Source organism: Dasypus novemcinctus, chromosome 21 (assembly GCF_030445035.2).
Source record: "Dasypus novemcinctus isolate mDasNov1 chromosome 21, mDasNov1.1.hap2, whole genome shotgun sequence".
Lineage (NCBI taxonomy): Eukaryota > Metazoa > Chordata > Mammalia > Cingulata > Dasypodidae > Dasypus > Dasypus novemcinctus.
This window is the reverse complement of record NC_080693.1, coordinates 68,751,451-68,773,898: the sequence shown is the minus strand read 5'-3', so window position 1 is coordinate 68,773,898 and position 22,448 is coordinate 68,751,451. Positions and strand designations below refer to the sequence as shown.

The 22,448-nt window shown below is 44.7% G+C and overlaps 3 protein-coding genes across 10 annotated transcripts in view; 1 reads left to right on the top strand and 2 right to left on the bottom strand.

Annotated features, from left to right (window-relative positions):
- Positions 1-15: 15 nt before the first annotated feature.
- Positions 16-4,199, bottom strand: PSMC5 (proteasome 26S subunit, ATPase 5). Of its 2 annotated transcripts, NM_001293084.1 has the most exon segments (12): positions 16-136; positions 265-351; positions 462-572; positions 654-752; positions 851-1,041; positions 1,131-1,257; positions 1,571-1,801; positions 1,883-1,939; positions 2,094-2,191; positions 2,495-2,564; positions 3,583-3,654; positions 4,150-4,173. In NM_001293084.1, coding segments are annotated over 12 exon segments (1,221 nt in total). In that variant the 3' UTR covers positions 16-82.
- Positions 4,200-4,256: 57 nt separating this feature from the next.
- On the top strand, positions 4,257-18,122 carry FTSJ3 (FtsJ RNA 2'-O-methyltransferase 3). 4 transcript variants are annotated; one of them, XM_004456789.4, is made up of 21 exons: positions 4,257-4,571; positions 4,696-4,788; positions 4,975-5,080; positions 5,820-5,866; positions 5,993-6,072; positions 6,486-6,585; positions 6,683-6,877; positions 10,465-10,580; positions 10,694-10,798; positions 11,266-11,366; positions 11,591-11,671; positions 11,763-11,915; positions 12,050-12,185; positions 13,332-13,510; positions 13,655-13,775; positions 13,852-14,126; positions 16,735-16,823; positions 16,911-17,010; positions 17,103-17,286; positions 17,400-17,494; positions 17,588-18,122. In XM_004456789.4, the coding sequence occupies exons 2-21, from the start codon at positions 4,722-4,724 to the stop codon at positions 17,778-17,780; spliced, it is 2,523 nt and encodes an 840-aa protein (XP_004456846.2). In that variant the 5' UTR covers positions 4,257-4,571; positions 4,696-4,721; the 3' UTR covers positions 17,781-18,122. The 4 variants fall into 4 exon arrangements, with proteins under 4 accessions (XP_004456846.2, XP_004456843.2, XP_058140499.1 ...); XM_058284516.2 differs by having other exon boundaries at positions 4,300-4,578; XM_004456786.4 differs by having other exon boundaries at positions 4,261-4,571; positions 16,735-17,010.
- A 118-nt stretch (positions 18,123-18,240) lies between these two features.
- The window catches only part of DDX42 (DEAD-box helicase 42), a 36,795-nt gene continuing 32,587 nt past the window's right edge, over positions 18,241-22,448 (bottom strand). For all 4 annotated transcript variants that reach the window (XM_058284514.1, XM_058284513.2, XM_058284512.1 and 1 more), the window contains 2 exons: positions 20,592-20,693; positions 18,241-19,811 (listed from right to left, as the gene is read on the bottom strand). In XM_058284514.1, the coding sequence (XP_058140497.1) occupies positions 19,128-19,811; positions 20,592-20,693 (786 nt within the window). In that variant the 3' untranslated portion in view covers positions 18,241-19,127. The remainder of the gene's footprint in view (positions 19,812-20,591; positions 20,694-22,448) is intronic.

The following is a 22,448-nucleotide window of genomic DNA, read 5'->3' as shown; positions in this document are numbered from 1 at the left end:
TGCTGCCATCATTAACAGACTGGAGTGCTAGAGCTTTTCCCACAGAGCTTTATTTGAGGGACCCACACAAAGCAGATCCACCTCACTTCCAGAGTTTCTTTATAGACATGTTTTTCTCACTATCCTTCTGCATGACCTGGAGGAGGGCGGGGAGAGAGAGAGAAAGCACGAGCACTTAGTTATGATATGGGTGAACATACAACACACCCTCTTCTCATTGTTCAAGCAACCATTAGCAAGGGGAGAAAAGTGGGGGGCATGTACCTTGGCTACTGCCATCTCAAAGTCCTCCTGGGTGACATGGACTCGCCGTTCCCGCAGGGCATACATGCCAGCTTCTGTACACACACCCTTAGCAGGGAAAGGAAGACAAGGCACTGTTGGTGTGTCTCTCAGCCCTGAGTATGTGCCTCTGAACCCAGAGCTTCCTGCCTGTACCCTCTTTTGGGTACTTCAGTTACCTTCACTTCAGCCCCTGATGCTCCTGGCATGAGCTCAGCAATTTTTCTCAGGTTGATCCCTCGTGTTAGGTTCATTTTTCGAGAATGAATCTTCAAGATGTCCAGCCGGGCCTAGAGACCAGAGAGGAAAGGCCTGAGCCCCATCCTCCTACCCCAGAGCCATTGCCTCTCCCAGCATGACCCATCACAAACCTCCTCATTGGGGGGTGGGAATTCAATTTTTCTGTCGATGCGCCCTGGGCGAAGCAGCGCTGAGTCTAGGATATCAATCCTATTAGTAGCCATGATGACCTGAGCAGAGAAAGGGAGTAGCATCAACTAAATTCTTCCCCAGTCTGCCAAGTACCCAGGGCCTTCTCTTAGGTCATCCTGAAGCTGACACCACTTACCTTGATATTCTTGGTGGCCTCAAAGCCATCCAGCTGGTTGAGCAGCTCCAGCATTGTGCGCTGTACTTCACTGTCCCCCCCAGAACCCCCTTCCAGCCGTGAGGAGCCAATGGAGTCAATTTCATCCATAAAGATGATGGACGGAGCATGTTCTCGAGCCATTACAAAGAGCTCCCTCACCATTCTTGCCCCTGTGCAGAGGCAAAGCCGGTGTTAGGGACAGATGAGACCTTTGCCTCCCTCATTTCCACTCGTTTCTCAGGTTCCTAGCCACAGTTACCTTCCCCAATGAATTTCTGTACCAGTTCAGAGCCAGAGACACGGATAAAGGTGCAATCGGTATGATGAGCTACAGCCCGAGCCAATAGTGTCTTCCCAGTGCCTGGGGGTCCATACAGCAACACTCCCTAGAGGGAAACAGCAGGACTCAGAGCAGAAAGCCAGCCTCCGCATTTCACTCCGTGAATATTTACTAAATGCTTGCTGTTGCAAATTAGAGACTAGGGATATAAAAGCTGAATGTCTAAAGTTCGTTCTGAAGCTTATAACCAAACTACCTCAGAACCCTGGGAATATCACTCCCTCAACCCCTCTTCTGTGGAGAAGGGCTGGCCTATGTAGGCTATAGTACATTCTGACACTCCAACAGAACCCCACTCAGTTTGGCCTGGGTCAGGAAGGGTATAACACAACATGGCTCAAAGAAGCCCCACTCCTCACCTTGGGTTGTGCAATGCCCAGTGCCTCAAAGAGCTCGGGATGTTTAACAGGCAGCTCGATCACTTCCTTGATCTCCTTAATCTGCTTGTCCAGTCCACCAATCATCTCATAAGTTGAGTCTGGTACCTTCTCCACCATCATCAATGACACCAGAGGGTCCACCTTGTTGGGCAGGATCTTGTGTAAAGTATAACTGTCATTTCTTAGAGCCACCCGGCAATTGGGTGTCACCTGGGCAAAAGGAACAAAGTAGTTTCAGGGAGTGGTGCAGTGGGAGCTGACCGTAACCCCCACCTCACCTGCCACACTCACATCATTGATGTCTATGTTCTTATCCACATCTACAACAAACTTGCCCTCGGGATGTACCTAAAAGAGACAAGGACTCATGACTTTCCCTGACAGTCACCCAATCGCCAGGAAGACCCATGAGAGTCCCAGAATGAAATGATGGAACATGGTCCTCCCAAGGCTCCACACAAAGGGGTGAGAATGCAGTGGACAATTGAGGCTGGTCCTTTACCTTAACCAACACTTTCTTCTTATCCATAGCCCGGACAACTTCCCCCACATAGGAGCCCTGTTCCTGCAGCAGCTGGAGCTCCTCCCGCAACAGACGAACTAGGTGGGAGAACAGAGTGGTCAACCATGCTGGTGTCCCTTCCTCCATATTCAACAAGTATAAACATTTTGAAGTTTTGAAAGGGAAGGCCTCACACAAAAAATCAGTGAGCTTACCTTTAAAGGGGTAATAATATAGCTCAAGAATGTAATGTACACATGAAACAACTGCATGAAGATAACGCAAACATCACCTTGGATTGCTAGAAAGCAATGAGCACTGCTGTGCAGACAGTTAAGGAAGATCAGGAACCATGAGACCCCAGTCACAGCCCACATGCTGCCTTCCATCTTTCCCCTTACCTTTTGCATTTAGCTCATTTCTCTGTGCTTGCAGCCGCCGAAGGTTCTGACTCTTGTCATTCACAATCAGCTGCAGAGGACAAGAGACAAATTGTAGTACCCAAGGGCAGAAGATAGAGGGAAGTAAGATTCGTCAAAGACCCTTCATAAGTAGGTATGAACTGAGTGAAGGAAGGGCACAGGAAATCTGTATGTTTTAGATTGTCCAGTATAGATCCTAAACCTAATGACCCTGTTCTGTCCTCCAAAAAGTCGCTCTGGAGCCTAGGGCAGCCATCAAAAAAGGCTACTTGTCCAATACTGATCAAGAAATAATGGAACCTAATGGAGAAAAGTTATAGCTGGCTCATCTAGCAAATTATGGGGGAGGCAACATGGTATGGTAGAAAGACTTCTAGCCTTTGAGTCAGAAACCTGAGTTCTAGCCTGGCTAGAATTAGTAAAGCTAGGGTACTAGGGTAAGCTCCTTAAAAGACGTATGTCCAGACTGTAGATAGCATAACTTTACCTACCCAGCTGCTTTTCAGAACTACTGTGAGGAACAAAAGAAATCATAAAGGAAAGCATTAAAAAACAAAACAAAACAAAAAAAACTGCAAACAAAACATCATACCTGTAAATGTACCTGGAATTCAGAAATTTTCTATGACTTCTCCCTTACCAGATTTATATACTATTATTATTTCTATGGTCCATGCTCCCTCTTAAGGCTAGAACAATGGGAAGCCCAATTCCTTTGTAGCTTAGTCCCGTGGAGTGAGCATTATCCAGAGCCCACAATGCTGTTTTCTCTCATTCCACCTGCCCTAGTCCCGTTTTGGTAAGTCTCATCTCCTGAAGCCTCTTCCAAAAGGAATGGCCTTTGGCTGTAGGTACCTTCTTGTTAAAAGACACGTAACAAATTGTGAGTACTTATTATCCTCAAAAGGGTGGGATTTAAAGAGAACAAGAGATTATCTACTTAATTTACTTCTAGTGTTTTACTTCTCATATGTACACCTCTAAAAAACCGGAAAAGAAGCAAAAAAGAAAAGTACTTTGATCAACCCATCATTCCCCTCCCAGCTCCCTCTGAAATCGATCCTCACCTGAAGTTCTTCAATCTTGGATAGGTAATACTGGCGGAGACCACTGCCTGCCTTCCCCTCTTCCAACTCCATCTGAAGATAGTGTAATTACTAAGCAACAACAGCATCCAAGGGTAAAGACAACAAGGCTTAAATACCAGACAGCTTTGAATTATAAAGAGCTTGGACACTGGAGGCTTAAGATCTGGGTTCTAATCCTTTCTAAACCCCCTATGTTCACATGACTAAAATAAAATAAGAGTAAGTGGATCAAGAGACGGTATACACGGGAGCGCTTTGTACCGCATCACGCGCCACACAAACCCAGTCCCCAGTCTACCTGGGACTCGCAGCTGCCCGCTCCTGCTCCCGTCATTCACTCATTCCCACCGAGTTTTCCTCTCACGACCCTGCCCTCACTCACCGGGGGCGGCGCTGACACAGCAGATCCGGGCCCAGGTAGGGCCCAGTCAAGACTGACCCACCAATCCCCAACCCATCCAAACATCTTGTCCCGGTCCGCTCGTCACCACGATTCACGCCCGCTCTGCAACCAGACCCGGTCCTGCCCCACTGACGCCACCATACCTGCTCTGGTCCGTCAAGCGCCATTTTCTTTCTTCAGCTAGGGCCGCCGGCAGGGTCTTGGTGCGCAAGCGCAGAAGCAGGGTCTTGGGTAAGCCCGACAACTCAGTGAGAGAAGAGTTCCGGGTCAAGAGGCGGGGCATACGGAAGGATAACAGGGGCCGTTTTGCTAGGGGATGAAGACGGGACAGCGCTCCCAAACCTTTCTCCCCAGAAGACCGTTTTTTTAGTTCTTGTAATCTGTCCTCCTAGGCCGAACCTTCAACTTATAAAACCTGTGGATCGTGTATAGAACATGTTAATGGCCACTCTCAAAATGGCGGAAAACTTGGAACCCGGGACGTAAGGAGCGCAGCGGAAGCGGAAGTACGGTTTGCGGCTCACATGTGCCACTCCGAACGTGGGGAAAACGGCGAAGGGTCCAGGTGAGCGGTGTGTATCCAAGTGCAGCGTTTTTATTACTGCGGGGAGTGTGAATCGAAAAACATAATATAGTTCTCGGGGCGGGGCGGAGGGAGACGAGCTCAACTTCTCCCATTTGCTCCCCAGATTGAGTGACACTCTTCCTTTCCACCATGGGCAAGAAGGGCAAAGTTGGGAAGAGCCGGCGGGATAAGTTCTATCATTTGGCGAAGGAGACCGGTGAGTCAGGGTTCGTGCCGCCAGCGAGCGAGCAAACAATCTTGGACCTGTCTGCACCCCACCCCCCGCGCCCCCGCTTCCCGAATGTTAGGTTCATCTTTCCCAGGAGTGGTGGGTTGTGAGGCTCTGGAGAAATTTCACTGATAAACCTCTCCGCGGACTTCATTGTTTTGTCGCCGCGCCCAGGTTATCGCTCCCGCTCTGCTTTCAAGTTAATCCAGCTCAATCGCCGCTTCCAGTTCCTGCAGAAAGCCCGAGCCTTGCTGGACCTGTGTGCCGCGCCAGGGGGATGGTTCGTATTTACCCTGCACGGGTCGCACCTTTAGCATCTTTCTGGATTCCTAGTTCTGGGTAGCCTAGATTGGGAGAGTTGCGTTGGGGAGTCGGTGTGGGGGGGAGGTGTATTTGAGATACCGCAGTCTCCTTTCTACATACAGTAACTCAGCCTCAGACTTTTTTTTTTAACACCCTTCCCCTTGTGGCTCTTTGCGTGTTGTCTGCCCCCCCCCCCCCCCCCCGCATCCGTTCTCTGTGCGTTCTTCTGTGTCTGTGTATGTTTATTTCCCCTCCCCCCTGGCGGCTTGCTTGCTCTCTGCTTTGTGTGTCCATTCCTTGTTTGCTCTTCTATGTTTTTGCATGTCTCCCTTTTTTTTGTTGTTGCGTCACCTTGCTGAGTTGGCTGTCCGTGGGGCTTGTGGGCCAGGCGGCCGTCTGCAGCGTGGGGGCAAGCCTGCCTTCACAACGAGGCCCTGGGACAGGAACCCAGGGCCTCTCATATGGTAGATGGGAGCCCAACTGATTGAGCCACAGCCGCTTCAGTCAGCCTCAGACTTTTCTCACTCCTGAACATGGATTTCTCCTAAACCTTGGTGACTGTTGTCTTCTTCGATTGCAGAGAAAAGGCTGGGAGTGTGTACCTTTGACAGACTCCGGACACTCCATTTGACAGGGGTTCCCTCCACCAGAGGTGACAGATCACATTGCAGGAGGGTCCTGGGTATTTTTTCAAATCTTTTATTTCTCTTTCATAGGTTGCAGGTGGCTGCCAAGTTTATGCCTGTGTCTAGCCTTATTGTAGGTGAGTGATGCGTGGCTCTTCTAGGTGTTTTCAAGGGTGGGAACATGAGGCGTTATCTTTGTTCTGCCTTTCCTTCCTCCCTGCTTGGGGCATCTCCTTGGAATACGCTGACCTGATTTCTTGTAGGTGTGGACCTGGTTCCAATCAAGCCTCTCCCCAATGTGGTGACACTCCAGGAGGACATCACAACAGAACACTGTCGGCAGGTAATAGAAATCCCCTTCTTCTAGTTCTCTTTATATGCAGACATCATGTCTCTTCCTTTTCTCACCCAAATCTCCTAAGGCAAGATATTTCCTATTTACCATGCTCTGAGGAGTGGCATCACGATGTGATAATTCTATTGTACATTTCATCCTTTTTGGAGTTGGGAATGAGATCTTTGGGACTTAAGGGAGGGCAGAGATCTTCAGTGAAGTTCTTTCTGGTGAACCCCACTGTTAGACTGTAAGCTCTATGAAGACAAGGAAATTATTTTTGTTCACCATTCTTTACCCCTGCACCTGGCACTTGATTTGGTTCATGGTGGGCACTCAACAGATGAGTGGAGAGATGGCTGACCCATGGACTGCATTTCTAGCAACGGCTGCATTTTTGTTGCCATAATCTTTTTTTGTAGGCTCTGAGGAAGGAGCTGAAGACTTGGAAGGTTGACGTTGTGCTCAATGATGGGGCACCCAATGTTGGGGCTAGCTGGGCCCATGACGCTTATTCACAAGGTATCTTAGGGGTGGAGGTGGAGATGGGGGTGAGGGTTGAGGTAGGCATGCCTTCTCAGGCTACAGAAGTTCCCTACTGACTGTCTTTATCCCACAGCCCATTTGACACTGATGGCTCTGCGTTTGGCTTGTGATTTTCTGGTCCGTGGTGGCTGCTTCATCACAAAGGTTTTCCGCTCCCGTGACTATCAGCCCCTGCTATGGATCTTCCAGCAGCTGTTCCGCCGTGTCCAGGCCACCAAGCCCCAAGCCTCTCGCCATGAATCTGCAGAGATCTTTGTCTTTTGCCAGGGTGGGCACTACTTCTTTGTCCCGATTCTGTCTCTCAACTACCAAAGCATACCTTTTCTTAATTTTAAACATTTTCTAGCTAACATGACAGTAAAAGAAATAATACACAAATCCCATAGGGGGAACTTCAACATATCTCTACCCCCAAGATACCCTGATCCACCAGTTTTAACATTTTGTTGTATTATTCTCTCTCTCCACCAATTTATCATCCCATCTTCCTGTTCATCTACCTGTTTGTCTATTTCCTGCACACTTGAGTGTAGGCAGGTTGTACATATCATGCTCCTTGAACATGTAATACCGTCATGTATATTTCCTAACTAGGATATTCACCTATGTACCTACTGTAAGTACAGTTCTCAAGCTCAAGAAATTTTAGCATTGATATAAAACTAATAATCTATATTCCAAGTTTTTCATATGTCCCCATAGTGTCCTTTTGAGCCCATCCCATCCAGGATCGTGTTGCCTTTAATTGTCATTGTCTCATTACTTCTATTTTTTCATTGTTGTCATGGGCACATATATACAACATAAGTAAAATTTTCCATCTCAGCCATTCCCAAATGTACCATTCATTAGGATTAATCACATACACTATGCTGATGGTACCTTCACCCCCTTACTAAAACTTAGCCAAAACCCCCAAAACAGAAACCATCTACCTGTTTTGTATTATCTCCCACTCCCCTTTCTCCTACCTCTGGTAACCTGTACTCTTTCTGTCTCCATGAGCTTGCATATTTTATGGTATGTTCTTTGTAGTTACTATGAGGTTTAAATTTAACATCTTAAATCTGTAATGATCTTGTTTGATATGATAGTAATTTAACTTCAAAGTATACACACACACTGTTGCTGAACTCCTCTACCCACCTTTATAGTTCTTGTTTACAGATTACAGGTTATATTTTAAGTCCAAAATCATTGATTTCTCATTACATTTTATGCATTTGCCTTTTAGAGTCTGTAGGAAGTAAAAGTAGAGTTATAAGCCAAAAACACAATAATGGTGGCATTTATATTTACCCTTGTCATTCCGTTGCCAGATTTACCCTTACCATTTCCTTTATCAGAGATCTTTGTTTTCTCATGTGACTTTGATCTGTTGTCTAGTGTCCTTTCCTTTCAATCTGCAGAACCCTGTTTAGTATACCTCTTGTAGGATTGGTCTAATGGTGACAAACTTGCTCAGCTTTTGCTTATCTGGGAATGTTTTGATCTCTTTTTTTTTTTTTAATTTATTTATTTCTTTACCTCCCCCCCATTGTCTGCTCTGTCGATTCGCTGTGTGTTCTTCTGCATCCACTTGTATTATCAGGTGGCACTGGGAAACTGCATCTCTTTTTTGTGGTTGTGTCATCTTGCTACATCAGCTCTTTGTGTGTGTGGCACCACTCCTGGGCTGGCTGTGCTTTTTTGTCACGCGGGTCAACTCTCCTTGCAGGGTGCACTCCTTGCATGTGGGGCTCCCCTAGATGGGGACACCCTGTGTGGCACGGCACTCCTTGCACATGGCAGCACTGCACATGGGCCAGCTTGCCACACAGGTCAGGAAGCCGTGGGTATAGAACCCTGGACCCTCCATAACGGTAGGTGGATGGTCTACCAGTTGAGCCAGTCTGCTTCCCTAATCTCTTATTTTTGGTAGATGGTTTTGCTGGATGTAGAATTCTTGGTTGGCAGTTTTTTTGCTTTCAGCACTTAAATGTCATTCCACTGACTTCTTGCCTCCATGGTTTCTGGTGAGAAATCCACACTTACTCTTACTGAGGCTTCCTTGTACATGACATATTGCTTCTCTTGTAGCTTCAGAATTATATTTGGCATTCAACAGTTTGATTAGAATGTGCTGCATCGTGTGTCTGGGCTTATCCTGTTTGAAGTTCATTGAGTATCTTGCTGTGTATGTTCATGTCTTTTATTAAATTTGAGTTTTCTGCAATTATTTCTTTGAAAATATTCTTTCTGCCCCCTTTTGTTCCCTTCTGGGACTCTTAAAGTGTGTGTATATATATATATATATAGGCATACTTGATGGTGGACTACAGGTTCCTCAGGCTCTGCTTTTTTCTTCATTCTTCTGCTTCTCACACTGGAAGATTTCAATTTTCACATCTTCAAGTTCTAGATTCTTTTCCTCCTACCAGCTTCAATCTGCTGTGAATTTTAAATTTCCAGTACTGTGGTCTTCAGCTCTAGTTCCTTTACATGATTTCCGTCTTTCTGTTGATAATCTCTGTTCATCTTTCACCTTCCTGATTTCATTTTTTTTAATTAACTTTTTTTAAGATTTTTTTTTTTACTTATTTCTCTCCCCTCCCCGCCCCCCCGCAGTTGTCTGCTTTCTGTTCATTCGCTATGTGTTCTTCTGTGACCACTTACTTCTGTCCGTGTTTCTTTTTGTTGCGTCATCTTGTTGTGTCAGCTCTCCATGTGTGCGGTGCCATTCTTGGGCAGGCTGCACTTTCTTTTGGGCTGGGCGGCTCTCCTTATGGGGTGCACTTCTTGCACATGGGGACACCCCTGCATGGCACGGCACTCCTTGCGCGCATCAGTACTGTACTGATTTTCTTCATATTTTCAATTTTTTTCCTTTAGCTCTTTGGACATGTTTAGGACCATTTTTTTAGTCTTCATTTGGTATGTCCCAGGTCTGGTCCTCCTCATGGGTGATTTCTAATTCTTTAATTTTCTCTTTTGCCTGGGCTGTTACTTCCTGTTTCTTTGTATGTTATGTAATCTTTTGGCTTTTCGATATTGTAATGTGTTATCACTGGGGTTTAGACTCTGATTTCTGTTCCTTAAGTTTGTATCCAGCTAATATTATGACAGAGCTTTCCTTGAATACCAGGGGCTAACAGAAAAAAAGAAACCACCATTCCCAATATTTGTGGATTGATCTGTTTGAGTGCTCTTTTTCAGAGTTTATCCATACAGGGAATTTAGAGAATAGCTCCAAGCCAAAGCATAGGGGGCCTCCTTGATTCTTTCTGCATGTGCTTCTTGTTTTGGGCATGTGTTTGTGGTCTTTGAAATTCCCCCATTTACATGGATACAAGTATGCCCTCCTTCCTAAGCAACAGTTTCCTCACAGTCCTGAGCAACTGCACTGTATATCCTATAGCCCAGCAGTCACTTGCCCCAGGAAGCCACTTGACTGCTTTCTCACAGCATTCTGCAGGAGAGCTCTTTGAGCTATCTTTCACACACAGGGCAAGTTCTGAGACGGCAAGTCCCTCAGGTCACTGCCAGATTGGGCCAGACATACATGCTCCCAGTATGTGCATGAAGGTTACTATGTTCCCTCTGAAACTGGGATAGCCATTTGGGTTAGGGAGGGTCCCCCCAAGATGCCATGAGATCGTACCACTTTTAAGTAGCCTTTTTCTTGATTTGGCACTTGCCCTGTGACTGTAGTCCCTTTAACTGTTTTCTGGGTCTTTGAGAAAGATGTTTGGGTCAGTTCTTGCTGGTTGTTCAAAGATTCTGTTGGGGGACAGAGCCCTGAAGTATCTTACTCTGCCATCTTGATGGGGTGGGATGTGACCAAAGCACACTTTTTAATATATCTTATTATTTTAGGATTCTTGGCTCCTGATAAAGTTGACAGTAAATTCTTTGATCCCAAATTTGCCTTCAAGGAGGTTGAAGTTCAGGCCAAGACTGTTACTGAGTTGGTGACTAAGAAGAAGCCAAAGGTGTGTTTGGGGTATGGGGCTACCCTTGGGTCCTAGAATCCTGGGAAGGTTGGCCCTGGTGGGTTTTCCTGATACCCCAGAAGTGGCTGCTCATTTTCATTTCTCTCCCTAAGGCTGAAGGCTATGCTGAGGGTGACCTTACTCTCTATCACTGTACCTCAGTCACAGACTTCCTCCGAGCTGCCAACCCTGTTGACTTCCTCTCCAAGGCCAGCGAAGTGAGTCTCAGAATTGATGGGTATAAGGAACCACCAGAAACATGGTCTGAGAGTCTTTTTTTTTTTTTTAAGATTTATTTATTTATTTAATTTCCCCCCCTCCCCTGGTTGTCTGTTCTTGGTGTCTATTTGCTGCGTCTTGTTTCTTTGTCCGCTTCTGTTGTCGTCAGCGGCACGGGAAGTGTGGGCAGCGCCATTCCTGGGCAGGCTGCTCTTTCTTTTCACGCTGGGCGGCTTTCCTCACGGGCGCACTCCTTGCGCGTGGGGCTCCCCCAAGCGGGGGACACCCTTGCGTGGCACGGCACTCCTTGCGCGCATCAGCACTGCGCATGGCCAGCTCCACACGGGTCAAGGAGGCCCGGGGTTTGAACCGCGGACCTCCCATATGGTAGACGGACGCCCTAACCACTGGGCCAAAGTCCGTTTCCCTGAGAGTCTTTTTTTGACTCCTTTCCTTTCTCAAATAGATCTTGCTAGATGATGAAGAATTAGCACAGCACCCAGCTACCACTGAGGACATACAGGTGTGCTGTCAGGACATCAAAGTGCTGGGGCGCAAGGAGCTCAGGTATGGGGTAGATGCCAGAGCCCTGAGGACAGGAAAAGGCCTTTGTATGCCACAATGTTGGATTTCTGGAATAGGATGCTGCTGTGCCAGAGGTTTGGGGTGGGGGTCTGAGCCCTGGGATTTATGTGACTCAAGACCTAAACTTGGTGTGTGGGCCTAAAACAGAAGAGGGAGCAGGGTCAAAGAGAAAGATGGTAAGACTGGTAATGGCATTTCTGGGACAGGTCTTTGCTGAACTGGAGAACTAAGCTTCGTCGATATGTGGCCAAGAAGCTGAAAGAGCAAGCGAAGGCCCTGGACATTAGGTGAGGTGGGAATTCAACTAGGATTGGTGCTGACTGGGTGTCAAGGGAAACATCTGGGAAAATTATCAGATTCCTTGGACTGTTTTGTCAGTCTCAGCTCGGGAGAGGAAGAGGAGGAAGAAGGTGATGAGGACAACTCAACATCTGGAACCATGAGGCAGCCCTCTGAGGAGGAGGAGGAGGAGGAGCAGCTGAACCGGACCCTGGCAGAGATGAAGGCCCAGGAGGTGGCGGAGCTGAAGAGGTGAGGGTGCTGGGGGAGCCCCATCACAGAATTCCTCAGTGTGTGAAGATGGGAGAAGAGGTTGAAGGGCATGTGTAGGGAATCTTCATAGCTGGGCACAATAAAGGTTTAATTCTACAACCCCATCCCCTCAGGAAGAAAAAGAAGCTGTTGCGTGAGCAGAGAAAACAGCGGGAGCGTGTGGCACTGAAGATGGATCTACCTGGGGTTTCCATCGCAGATGAGGGAGAAACTGGCATGTTCTCCCTGCGTACCATCAGGGGTCACCAGGTGGAGCGGGGTTGGGGTGCTTGGATATAGGGGTGTTAGATGTAGTTTTAAGTGTGGATCAATGATCATAGGTTGTGTTGCCTGTGAGGGGGAGATGGGAATAAACAGGAGCCTGTTTCAGAGATCAAGGAGCATACATCTAATGAATTAGCAAGACTTAGAACACATAAGTGCAGAATTAGGCTGTGGTGCTCTTTCTGCCAAATACTGGAGAACATGCTTTTCCAGGTAAAAACTGTGTCACAAGCAAAATGAGCTTTTGTGACTGTTGTGTAAGAATGTAATAACCAGATAGTCTATTGACAAGAGGTAATAGAGCATTGGCCTGAGAGCAGACATAGGCTCAGGTTTCAGTTCCAGCTCCCCTGTGGGATCCAGGTGACTGACCATACTATCCCTTCACTTTTCTCTGCTTCAGTTTCCTCATTTGTAAAACAGAATAGAACCTCACTCCTTGGATTTTTGTGAGGAATAGAAGAAGATGGTTGTGTAGCACCTAATCTGGTAAACTCTCAATAAATGGTAGCTATTTTTGCCATGAGCAAAATACATTTTGAGTCCCTGACAACTGATTTTTAAATGAAACAGTGCTTCTTGTTATATATGTGCTGCCTGGGTTTCTGTATTAGGTAGAAACAAAATTTGTAGTTTGTATTACTCTCACAAATATTTGAGGTGCCTTTTGAGAGTACTTTTTAAGGAAGTAATATTTAAGGAAAACTGGTAATATTTAAGAACATTTATTTAAGATTTGATGTTATGTAGGCCATAGGGTACTTTTCCATAAAACCTATTTGTGCTACTATTAAAGACAAGATAGCTGAGCAGAATGGATTAGTAACCTGGCCTGGGTCTAAAGGGAGGTTTTTTGTTTTTAGGAGGTACCAGGGATTGAAACTGGGACCTTGTACATGGGAAGCAGGTGCTCAACCACTGGGCTACTCCTACTCCCCTCTAAAGGGATGTTTAAACAAGCCAATCACTTCCCTGGGTCTGAGCTTGCCTATGTGTAAAAGGACATACTATGTCTGCCATGTTGTATTTCCCTAGTGTTACTGAGTATAAGCTAAGATAGTGGACATGGCGGGGAGGGAGCAACAAGCTCCTTTAAAATGTCCTTGCCCTCTGTTTCTCTATTGTCTTCAGTTGTTACAGGAAGTAACACAAGGGGACATGAGTGCTGCAGACACGTATCTGTCTGAGCTGCCAAGGGATGACATCTATGTGTCAGAAACTGAGGACAGCAGTGTATCTTTGGACAGCGATCTGGAACCAGAGGAGCTAGCAGGAGTTGGAGGGCATCAGGGTCTAAAGGACCAAATGCGGTAAGAAGTGGAAGGGGCTGACTTGCTCAGCTGGAGTCCCAAAGTAGAGTTAACAACAGGTGTTACCAGAGAGGGGATGGGGGAAGCAAGTCCTCCAGGGTCCCCCAGGGCATTCTAGGTCACCCACTTTTCTTTGATCTTCAGGGTGCAAATCGCTGATATAGAAGATGATAAAAAAGAGGAGGAAGAAGAGAATCCATTGCTGGTGCCACTGGAGGAAAGGGCAGTACAACAGGAAGAACAAACCAACCTATGGTTCTCAAAGGTAAGAAGAGGCTGGGGCAAGTCAGGGAATTGGCATTCCCTGGGAGAAGAGTAGCTAAAGAATCTCTGAATTATAGGATGGCTTTGATGGGATTGAGGACGATGCTGATGAGGCACTGGAGATCAGTCAGGCCCAGCTATTGTATGAGAGTCGTCACAAGGAGCAACAGCTGCTGCTACCATCTTCAAGTTTGAAGACTGAGAGAAAATCTCCCCAGTGCCAGGACGAAGCTCCTGAGGGGAAAGAGACTCCTTTAGGTAGAAAGGCTACTAATGCTCCTGAGGAGGAAGAAAAATGTGGCAGCTCAGATAGCAGTAGCAGCAGCAGCAGCAGCAGCGAGGATGAGGAGAGGTGAGTGGTTACATCTGATGGGGGAAGGGATGAAGAAGCAGTAGGTCTAACCTTTTCTCTAAGGTGTAGGTTCTCAACCTTAGTAGCAGATTTAAAAATGTTGATGGAGGGCAGATGTGGCTCAAGGAGTTGAGCATCTGCTTCCCATATGGGAGGTCTTGGGTTCGGTCCCCCATGCACCCAGAAACAAAATGAAATGAAAAAACCAACTCAAAGGAGCCAGTGTGGCACAGTGGTTGAGCACTTGAGTGCTGGCTGCCACAGCACTCAAAAAAATTTTTTTAATGGATTCTGATTTAACTGGTCTGGGGTACAGCTTGGGTGGCAGAATTATTTTACTTTTTTTTTTAAGAGAAATTGTGGGTTTACAAAACAATCATGCCTAAAATACAGGATTCCCATATAACACTTTGCATTGTTGTGGTACACTTATTACAGTTGATGAAAGCATATTTTATACTTGTGCTATTAACACTGTAGTCCATGGTTTAAATTGGGGTTCACTGTGTTGTACAGTTCTATGGATTTTTTTCTAATTTTATTTTAGAATCACATATAAAACAAACAATTCCCCTTTTAACCCATTTATATATTTCAGTGCTGTTAATTATTTTTAGTTCTACCATCATCACCATCCATTACCAAAACATTTCCATCATTCCAAATAGGAACTTTGTACATTATAAGCCTTAACTTCCCATTCCCTATCCCCATCCTGTCTCCTGGTAACCTATATTCTAGATTCTGACTCTTATTATTCTAATTCATATCAGTGAGTTTGCTTATACAATATTTATCTTTGTTTATCTGGCTTATTTCACTCTACATGATGTATTCAAGGTTCATGTTGTAGCACATATCAGAACTTCATTCCTTTTATGGCTGAGTAATAGCCCATTGTATGTTGATGAACACCTGGGTTGCTTTCATCTACTGGCAATTGTGAGTAATGCTGCTATGAACATCAATGTATAAAAATCAGTTCAAGTTCCTGCTTTGGATTCTTTTTGGATATATATCTGTAGTGGGATTGACAGCTCATCTAATCTAATTTTAAGAACCATCAAATTGTCTTCCACAGCAGCTGTACCTTTAACAATTCTCATCAGCAATGGACGAGTTTTCCTATTTCTCTGCATCCTCTCCCACACTTCTCATTTTCTATTCTTTCAACAGTACCCATTCTAACAAGTGGGAAACAGGTCTCATTGTGTTTTTGTCTCTCTCAAGAGTTAATGCCATTGGGCATCTTTACATGTGCTTTTTTGGCTATTGTATAATACAAGTGTTTAGTGCATTTTTAAATTGGGTTGCCTTCCTATTGAGTTGAAGGATTTATACATTCTGGATATTAAATCCTTATTGTATATGTGGTTTGCAAATATTTTCTCCCATTGTTCAGGATGTTATTTTCATGATAAAGTCCTTTGAGGCACACATTTTTAAATTTTTATGAGATCTTTTATCAATTTTTTTCTTTTGTTATGTGTGCTTTGGGTGTAAAGCTAAGAAACCATTCCCTAACACAAGGTCCTAAAGTTGCTTCCCTCTGTTTTCTTCTAGGAGTTTGTTAGTTCTGGCTCTTATGTATTTAGGTCTTTGGTCCATTTTGAGTTGATTTTTGTATATGGTATGAGCTAGAGGTCCATCTTCATTCTTTGGAAATGGTGATTCAGTTTTTCCAGCACCATTTGTTGAAAAGATTATTTTTCAATTGAGTGATTTTTGCCCCTTGTCAGAAATCAGTTGGTTATAAATGTAAGGGTTGAGTTCTGACCTCTCAATTTGATTCCATTGGTCTTTATGTCCTTGTGCCAGCAACATGCTCTTTTACTTATTGTGGCTTTGTAGTAAGATTTAAGATGGGGATGTGAGAGTTCTCCAGTGTCATTCTTCAGGATGGCTTTGGCTACTTAGAACCCGTTACTTTTTCATATAAACTTCACGATTGGCTTTTCCATTTCTGCAAAGAAGGTTGTTAGAATTTTCATTGGGATTGTGTTGAACCTGCAAAATGGTGTTAACAATACTTAATTGTCCAATCCGTGAACACATAGAATATCCTTCCATTTATTTAGGCCTTTCTTTTAGCAGTGTTTCGTAGTTTTATGTGTACAAGTCTTTTAATTATTTGGTTAGGTTTATTCCTAGATAATGATTTTAGTAGCTATTATAAATGGAATTTTTTTTCTTCCAGTTGTTCATTACTAATATATCTTTGGGTGTTCCTCTTATTCCCTGCCTCTTTGCTGAATTAATTTATTCGCTCTAGGAGTTGTGTTGAGGATTTTTCAGTATATTCTGTATGTAGGATCATGTTGTCTGCAAATAGATAAACTTACTTCTTGGATACCTGTTCTTTTTCTTGCTTAATTGCTTTGCCTAGAATTTCCCATACAATGTTGTACAGTGGTAGCAGTGAGCATCCCTGTCTTGTTCCTGAGGGAAAGCTTTCAGTCTTTCACCTTCATTAAATGTCAACTGTAGATATGGTGGTGGAATTTTTAAAAATTCTTTAAGTGATTCTAAATAGAGCTAAAGTGAGTTGGTGTGTTGTCTGAGTGGTAGGGAATGGTAGGATCCTGAGTCCTCACCTCTTCTTCTGCAGTAAGGAACCACAGCCAAATAAGAAGCGAAGCTGGAAGCCTACATCAAATGATGATGATGAGTTTGAGATAGTGCCTATCGAGGATCCAGGTAAGAGCTCTGCACATAGTGCAATGGGAGGAGACAATGGAGATTTTAGCTTTGAGCATAGAGCTTTGACTCTTTTCCCCTGTCTAGTAAAACATCAGATACTGGACCCTGAAGGCCTTGCACTAGGTGCTGTTATTGCCTCTTCCAAAAAGGCCAAGAGAGATCTCATAGATAACTCCTTCAGCCGGTAAGGGGGTCAGAGAAAGGTGGAGTGGGTAAGTGACTTCTTCTTTAGAGGGCCTGGAGTGGTTATTAGGGCCGGTGTTCTCTCTGTCATAGTTATACATTTAATGAGGATGAGGGGGAACTTCCAGAATGGTTTGTCCAGGAGGAAAAGCAGCACAGGATACGACAATTGCCTATTGACAAAAAGGAGGTAGAACATTATCGGAAACGTTGGCGGGAAATCAATGCACGTCCCATCAAGAAAGTGGCTGAAGCTAAGGCCAGAAAGAAACGGAGAGTAAGTAATGGGGGCTGCCTCAGATTACGGGTGGTTTAATGGGGGCTGCCTCAGATTATGGGTGGTGGGACAGGGGATAGGGAAGAGGTCACCTGACAGATTTTCCTTCACAGATGCTGAAGAAGCTGGAGCAGACCAAGAAGAAGGCAGAAGCTGTAGTGAACACAGTGGACATCTCAGAACGAGAGAAGGTGGCACAACTGCGAAGGTAATTGGGGGAAGAGTGCCCACAAAGGTACATGGGCGTAAAAAAAAAAAGAGTGGCAAAAAGTCTCCAACCTGTTTCTTCTTCCATTTATAGTCTCTACAAGAAGGCTGGGCTTGGCAAGGAGAAACGACAAGTTACCTATGTCGTAGCCAAAAAAGGTGTGGGTCGCAAAGTGCGCCGACCAGCTGGAGTCAGAGGTCATTTCAAGGTAGTGGACTCAAGGATGAAGAAGGACCAAAGAGCACAGCAACGCAAAGAACAGAAGAAAAAACACAGGCGGAAGTGAGCAGAGCCACTCAAAGATAGCACAGAGGAAATTGCTCACCCTAGCCTCCTTGCTTATATCACAGTTGTCTGAAAAGATGATGAGTGGCATATGTGGAATTCTTATGGCAGTCCTGAGCAGTGAGGATGACACCCTCCTGCCTGAAGGAAGAGCTCCCATTACTGCACTGTTGAAATGTCTTTGTGCTCTCATGGACCCTACAACCCTTCCATGAAGAATACAGGGTATCTGGATGAAACTGGTCAAAAGGGGAAATTCAGCATTGGAGTGCCATTCTTGGGCAAATGGGCCTTTCAAATTTTCACCCATCCCTTTTCCATTAAAACCAGGATGACAATTTAATTCCCAGTATTACCTTAAAAACATATTAATACTTCCCTACCCTGGAGTATTCACAGTATGTGCCACACTATTCCGTATCATATATTACTGACTCAGAAATGACAAACAATCCAACAGGTCCCAGTAGTAAAACATTTACTAGAGCAAGCAGAAAGGAATGCACATCTTAAACCTTCACAAAGTCACAAAATTTGAATTTTGTATATTTCTTTTCCTTTTATAAACAAGATAGAACAAAAAATCATCAAAATTATTTCAGCAAAAAAGATTTTTCTACCATTGTGGCAAGTTAAAAAAAAAAAAGAATTTTTTTCTTTTTCTTCTTTTTTTTTTTTTATATTTAACAGCATCTCAGACCTGGAGCAATTCTGGAATTGTTTCCAGGATCACCTTTCCCCCTTCAATTACAGTGGCTCTGGGAATCTTCAAAGCCTATGTCTGGAAGGCTGCTTCTTCCTACATGTCTCAGAATACAAATGTGGTCACGGAATCTGAGCATCAATTCCTACTTAAGAGTCAGACACTTCCCTTCCCTGCGTATGTTTAGAACCCCCAAACTGCTTCCCAAACTCGTAAGTGGACTAGGTTTGCAGAAGCCAACTCCTAAAAAGGGAGACTGTCTGGCCACACTAAGAAAAAGAATTATATCTGTAAATGTTTATAAGATGACATTTTAGTAAAAAATATAAGGTACATATAATACAAATGTAGAGTGAGTTTTGTGCCCTATAAGGTCCTTCCAACATACCCTCAACTGATCCTTATGACAACTCACCCGGAGCCAAAAGGAAGCTTCCCAGCTCTCCCTGCTCCTCAGGACCAAGCAGCTTCCCAAGGAAACATCAGAAAATGATTCAGGTGAAGGGGTAATGTCTAAGCCCCAGCTATCCACTAAGGGCAGGGCGTCCTTATACCTTGGGCCCCAACCCAGCCCTGAGACACCGAGTTACCAAAATCTAAAAATAAAATTAAAGACAATTGATTTCAAGCTTCAGCACATACCCTCTAACTGTCCCATCGACTTTTCTTGCGTTTGGGTGGCTCAGGGACAGCAAAACCATCAGCTGTCTTGGTGTCCACCTTGTCCATCTTGTTGCTGTCCACCTTGGTTTCCATCTTGTTGTCACGATTACAAACTTCTTTCCTGCTTTCACCATTCCGACCATCATTTGCACCCCGGCTCTCCCCATGTCGGCCTCCACTTCCTCCATGTCTGTTCTCCACATGCCGATGGCTGTCACCATGACGGCTACTGCTTTCTGGGTAGCGGTATCCATCTCCATGGCGACCACCATCTCCATGACGTGGGCTATCACCATGTCGAATGCCACTCTCTCCGTGACTATGACGGCTGCCACCCCGGTTCTCAGTATATCTTTCTCTCTTCCCATTGCCACCCCCAGTCCCTTCTCGGGCATTATTCCCTGAAGCTGTGTTGTTGAGTCCGTGAGCTCCAGTGGAAGGGTAGGTCACTGGGGCACTGCTGAGGTTTCCAGTATTGCCAAATCCTGGGATGCTCTTCGTGGCACTGGCAATGGGGCTGTCTGGAGTGTTATGGCCCTGCTGGGCTGAATTAGTTGGGACAGAATTCAAGCTTCCTGCACTAGTCCATCCACTGGCCCCAGCAGCAGAGCTTCCAGCTTTCTGATTGCTTAAGCTGGCAGCAACAAAGTGGCTTTTGTACTGTGACTAAAAGAGAGAAGGAAAATGAGTAGGTAAAATAGGAAGTTCAAGAAACTAAGCTTGACAATGATAAAGGATAGAAAAACTGCTATTTTGGCACTGTGACTTTTCCCACAGTCCCTTTTGGTTTTGTGCTGTAATGGGAAGACCACAGATCTTTGTGGTGACATGGACCTGAGTATATTGAAATTTACTTATACAGCTTGATTGGCTAGAATACATATATCTATGTATGTAGTGATTCAACACATGTACAATCTGGAATCCATCATCTGCAATTCTAAAATCCAAAAAGTTATGAAAACCTTTAAAAAACCTTTTAAAAAAATGGGGGAAGGGTAAAAATTACAAGCAAAATCTGACTAATTGCTATAAGGCTATTTAGTTTGTTTCTATTCAGTTCAATATTAACAAAGATAAGGGTTCATAAGAGATAGAGAATCAAACTTGTTTTAGCAAAATAAGATAGCAATTGCTCTCAACCACATTACAATTGCCTTGTAGGCAGGCTACACCTGTAGGCTATTGAGACAGGGAGGGAACACAAAACCTGCTGCAGTACAATGTACCAGGGTGCAGGTGTGACTGAAGCAGATTGCAGGAATGGTTTCACAAGCCTTACACCTGCATCTCTAGGTAAGCTAATTAAGTTTAGATTAAAAATCCAAGCAGTGAGAAGGCTCTATATCCAGCATTAAGCCCACCACCATCTCAGAAAGGCAAGGTTCCCTCATCATTGTTCAAGAGGTACTGCTGAAAGCTCTAAACTACACACTTATTTCAGACCTGGAAAGCTGCTTTCATTGCTGTCAGCCGGTCTCCCATGGCTCCTGTGGAGGGCTTGTAGGCCTCATAATTACTCATTACATTGTTGTTATTTCCTCGGTCCTAAAAAAAAAAAAAAAAAAAACACACCCATGAGGATGGACGAGTAGGAAGCCCCACTGCCACAGTTTGGGCCTCAAAAGACTGAAAACCCTGAAGTGGGAGTTAAAACAGGAACTTTGTATTTTTAGAAAGTTACTTATGCTAACTAACACTTATGATTTTCATCCCAGTAATTTTAATTCTGGAAATTAGTCCTAATAATCAAAAGTGTAGTGAGAATATGCCCAAAGTTGAACATGTATTATTTCTCAAAAAAAAAAAAAAAAGTTACACACGGTGAGCATAGTGGCCAGCCACTGGAAGTTGACAAAAACCAATTAAGAGCAATCATAGAAGCTGATCCTCTTACAACTACCCAAGATGTTGCCGAAGAGCTCAATATTGACGATTCTACAGTTGTTTGGCATTTAAAAGAAACTGGAAAGGTAAAAAGGCTCGAGTAGGTGTCTCATGAGCTAACGAAAAAAAAAATTTTTTTTTTAAGATTTATTTTTTATTCCACCCCCCCCCCCCCCCCCCCCCGTTGTCTGCTCTGTGTCCATTTGCTGTGTGTTCTTCTGTGACCCCTTCTATCCTTATCAGCGGCACTGGGAATCTTTTTGTTGTGTCAGCTCTCCATGTGTGCGGCGCCATTCTTGGGCAGGCTGCACTTTCTTTCACACTGGGCGGCCCTCCTTTTGGGGTGCACTCCTTGTGTGGGGGGCTCCCCTATGAGGGGGACACCTGTGAGTGGCATGGCATTCCTTTGCATGCATCAGCACTGCCCAAGGGCCAGCTCCACACGGGTCAAGGAGGCCCGGGGTTTGAACCGCGGACCTCCCATGTGGTAGGCAAACACCCTATCCATTTGGCCAAGTCTGCTTTCCCGAAAATTTTTTTAAAAATCATCCTTTTGAAGTGTCACCTCTTATTCTTTGCAACAACAATGAACCATTTTTCAATTGGATTGTGAACTGTGACAAAGTGGATTTCATATGACAACCGGCAATGACCAGCTCAGTGGATGGACTGAGAAGCTCCAAAGCACTTCTGAAAGCCAAACCTGCCCCCAAAAAAGGTCATGGTCATTGTTTAGTGGTCTGCTGCCGGTCTGATTCACTAAAACTTTCTGAATCCCGGCAAAACCATCACATCTGAGAAGTATACTCAGCAAATCAATGAGATGCACCAAAAACTGCAATGCCTACAGCTAGCATTGGTCAACAGAAAGGACCCAATTCTTCATGACAACGCCTGACCGCATGTGGCACAACCAATGCTTCTAAAGTTGAACAAATTGGGCTATGAAGTTTTGCCTCATCTGCCATATTCACTTGACCTCTCACCCAAGGACTACCACTTCTTCAAGCATCTCGACAACTTTTTGCAGAGAAAACTCTTCCACAACCAGCAGGATGCAGAAAATGCTTTCCAAGAGTTCATTGAATCACAAAGCACATATTTTTAAGCTACAAGAATAAACATTTCTCACTGGCAAAAATGTGCTGATTGTAATGGTTTTTTGATTAATAGAGATTTGAGCCTAGTTACAATGATTTAAAATACATGATCCAAAACCACACTTCCTTTTGCACCAATCTAATAATAATTTCCTAATGGCAGCTCTAGGCCAGTTCACCAGAGTTTCTGATTGAATAGAGCCGAGGTGGGGCACTGGTTTGCATTTCTATAGGTACTCAGGTAATGCTGCTGCTGCTGGTCCAGGAACCACAATTTGAGAGCCACTTTTAGTCTAGACTGAATCCTGAGAAGCCT

Bases quoted from the DNA above. Each gene is read 5' to 3' on its own strand.
- PSMC5 (XM_012524516.4), bottom strand. From the start codon at position 4,173: ATGGCGCTTGACGGACCAGAGCAG. The intron at 753-850 runs GTAAGTGGTGTC...TTCTCTGCTCAG, and splicing joins AGGCCACCAAGAATATCAAG to GTCATCATGGCTACTAATAG. The intron at 352-461 runs GTAACTGAAGTA...TTCCCTGCTAAG, and splicing joins CATCAGGGGCTGAAGTGAAG to GGTGTGTGTACAGAAGCTGG.
- FTSJ3 (XM_004456786.4), top strand. From the start codon at position 4,722: ATGGGCAAGAAGGGCAAAGTTGGGAAGAGCCGGCGGGATAAGTTCTAT. The intron at 6,878-10,464 runs GTGGGCACTACT...TTATTATTTTAG, and splicing joins GATCTTTGTCTTTTGCCAGG to GATTCTTGGCTCCTGATAAA. The intron at 10,581-10,693 runs GTGTGTTTGGGG...TCTCTCCCTAAG, and splicing joins TGACTAAGAAGAAGCCAAAG to GCTGAAGGCTATGCTGAGGG.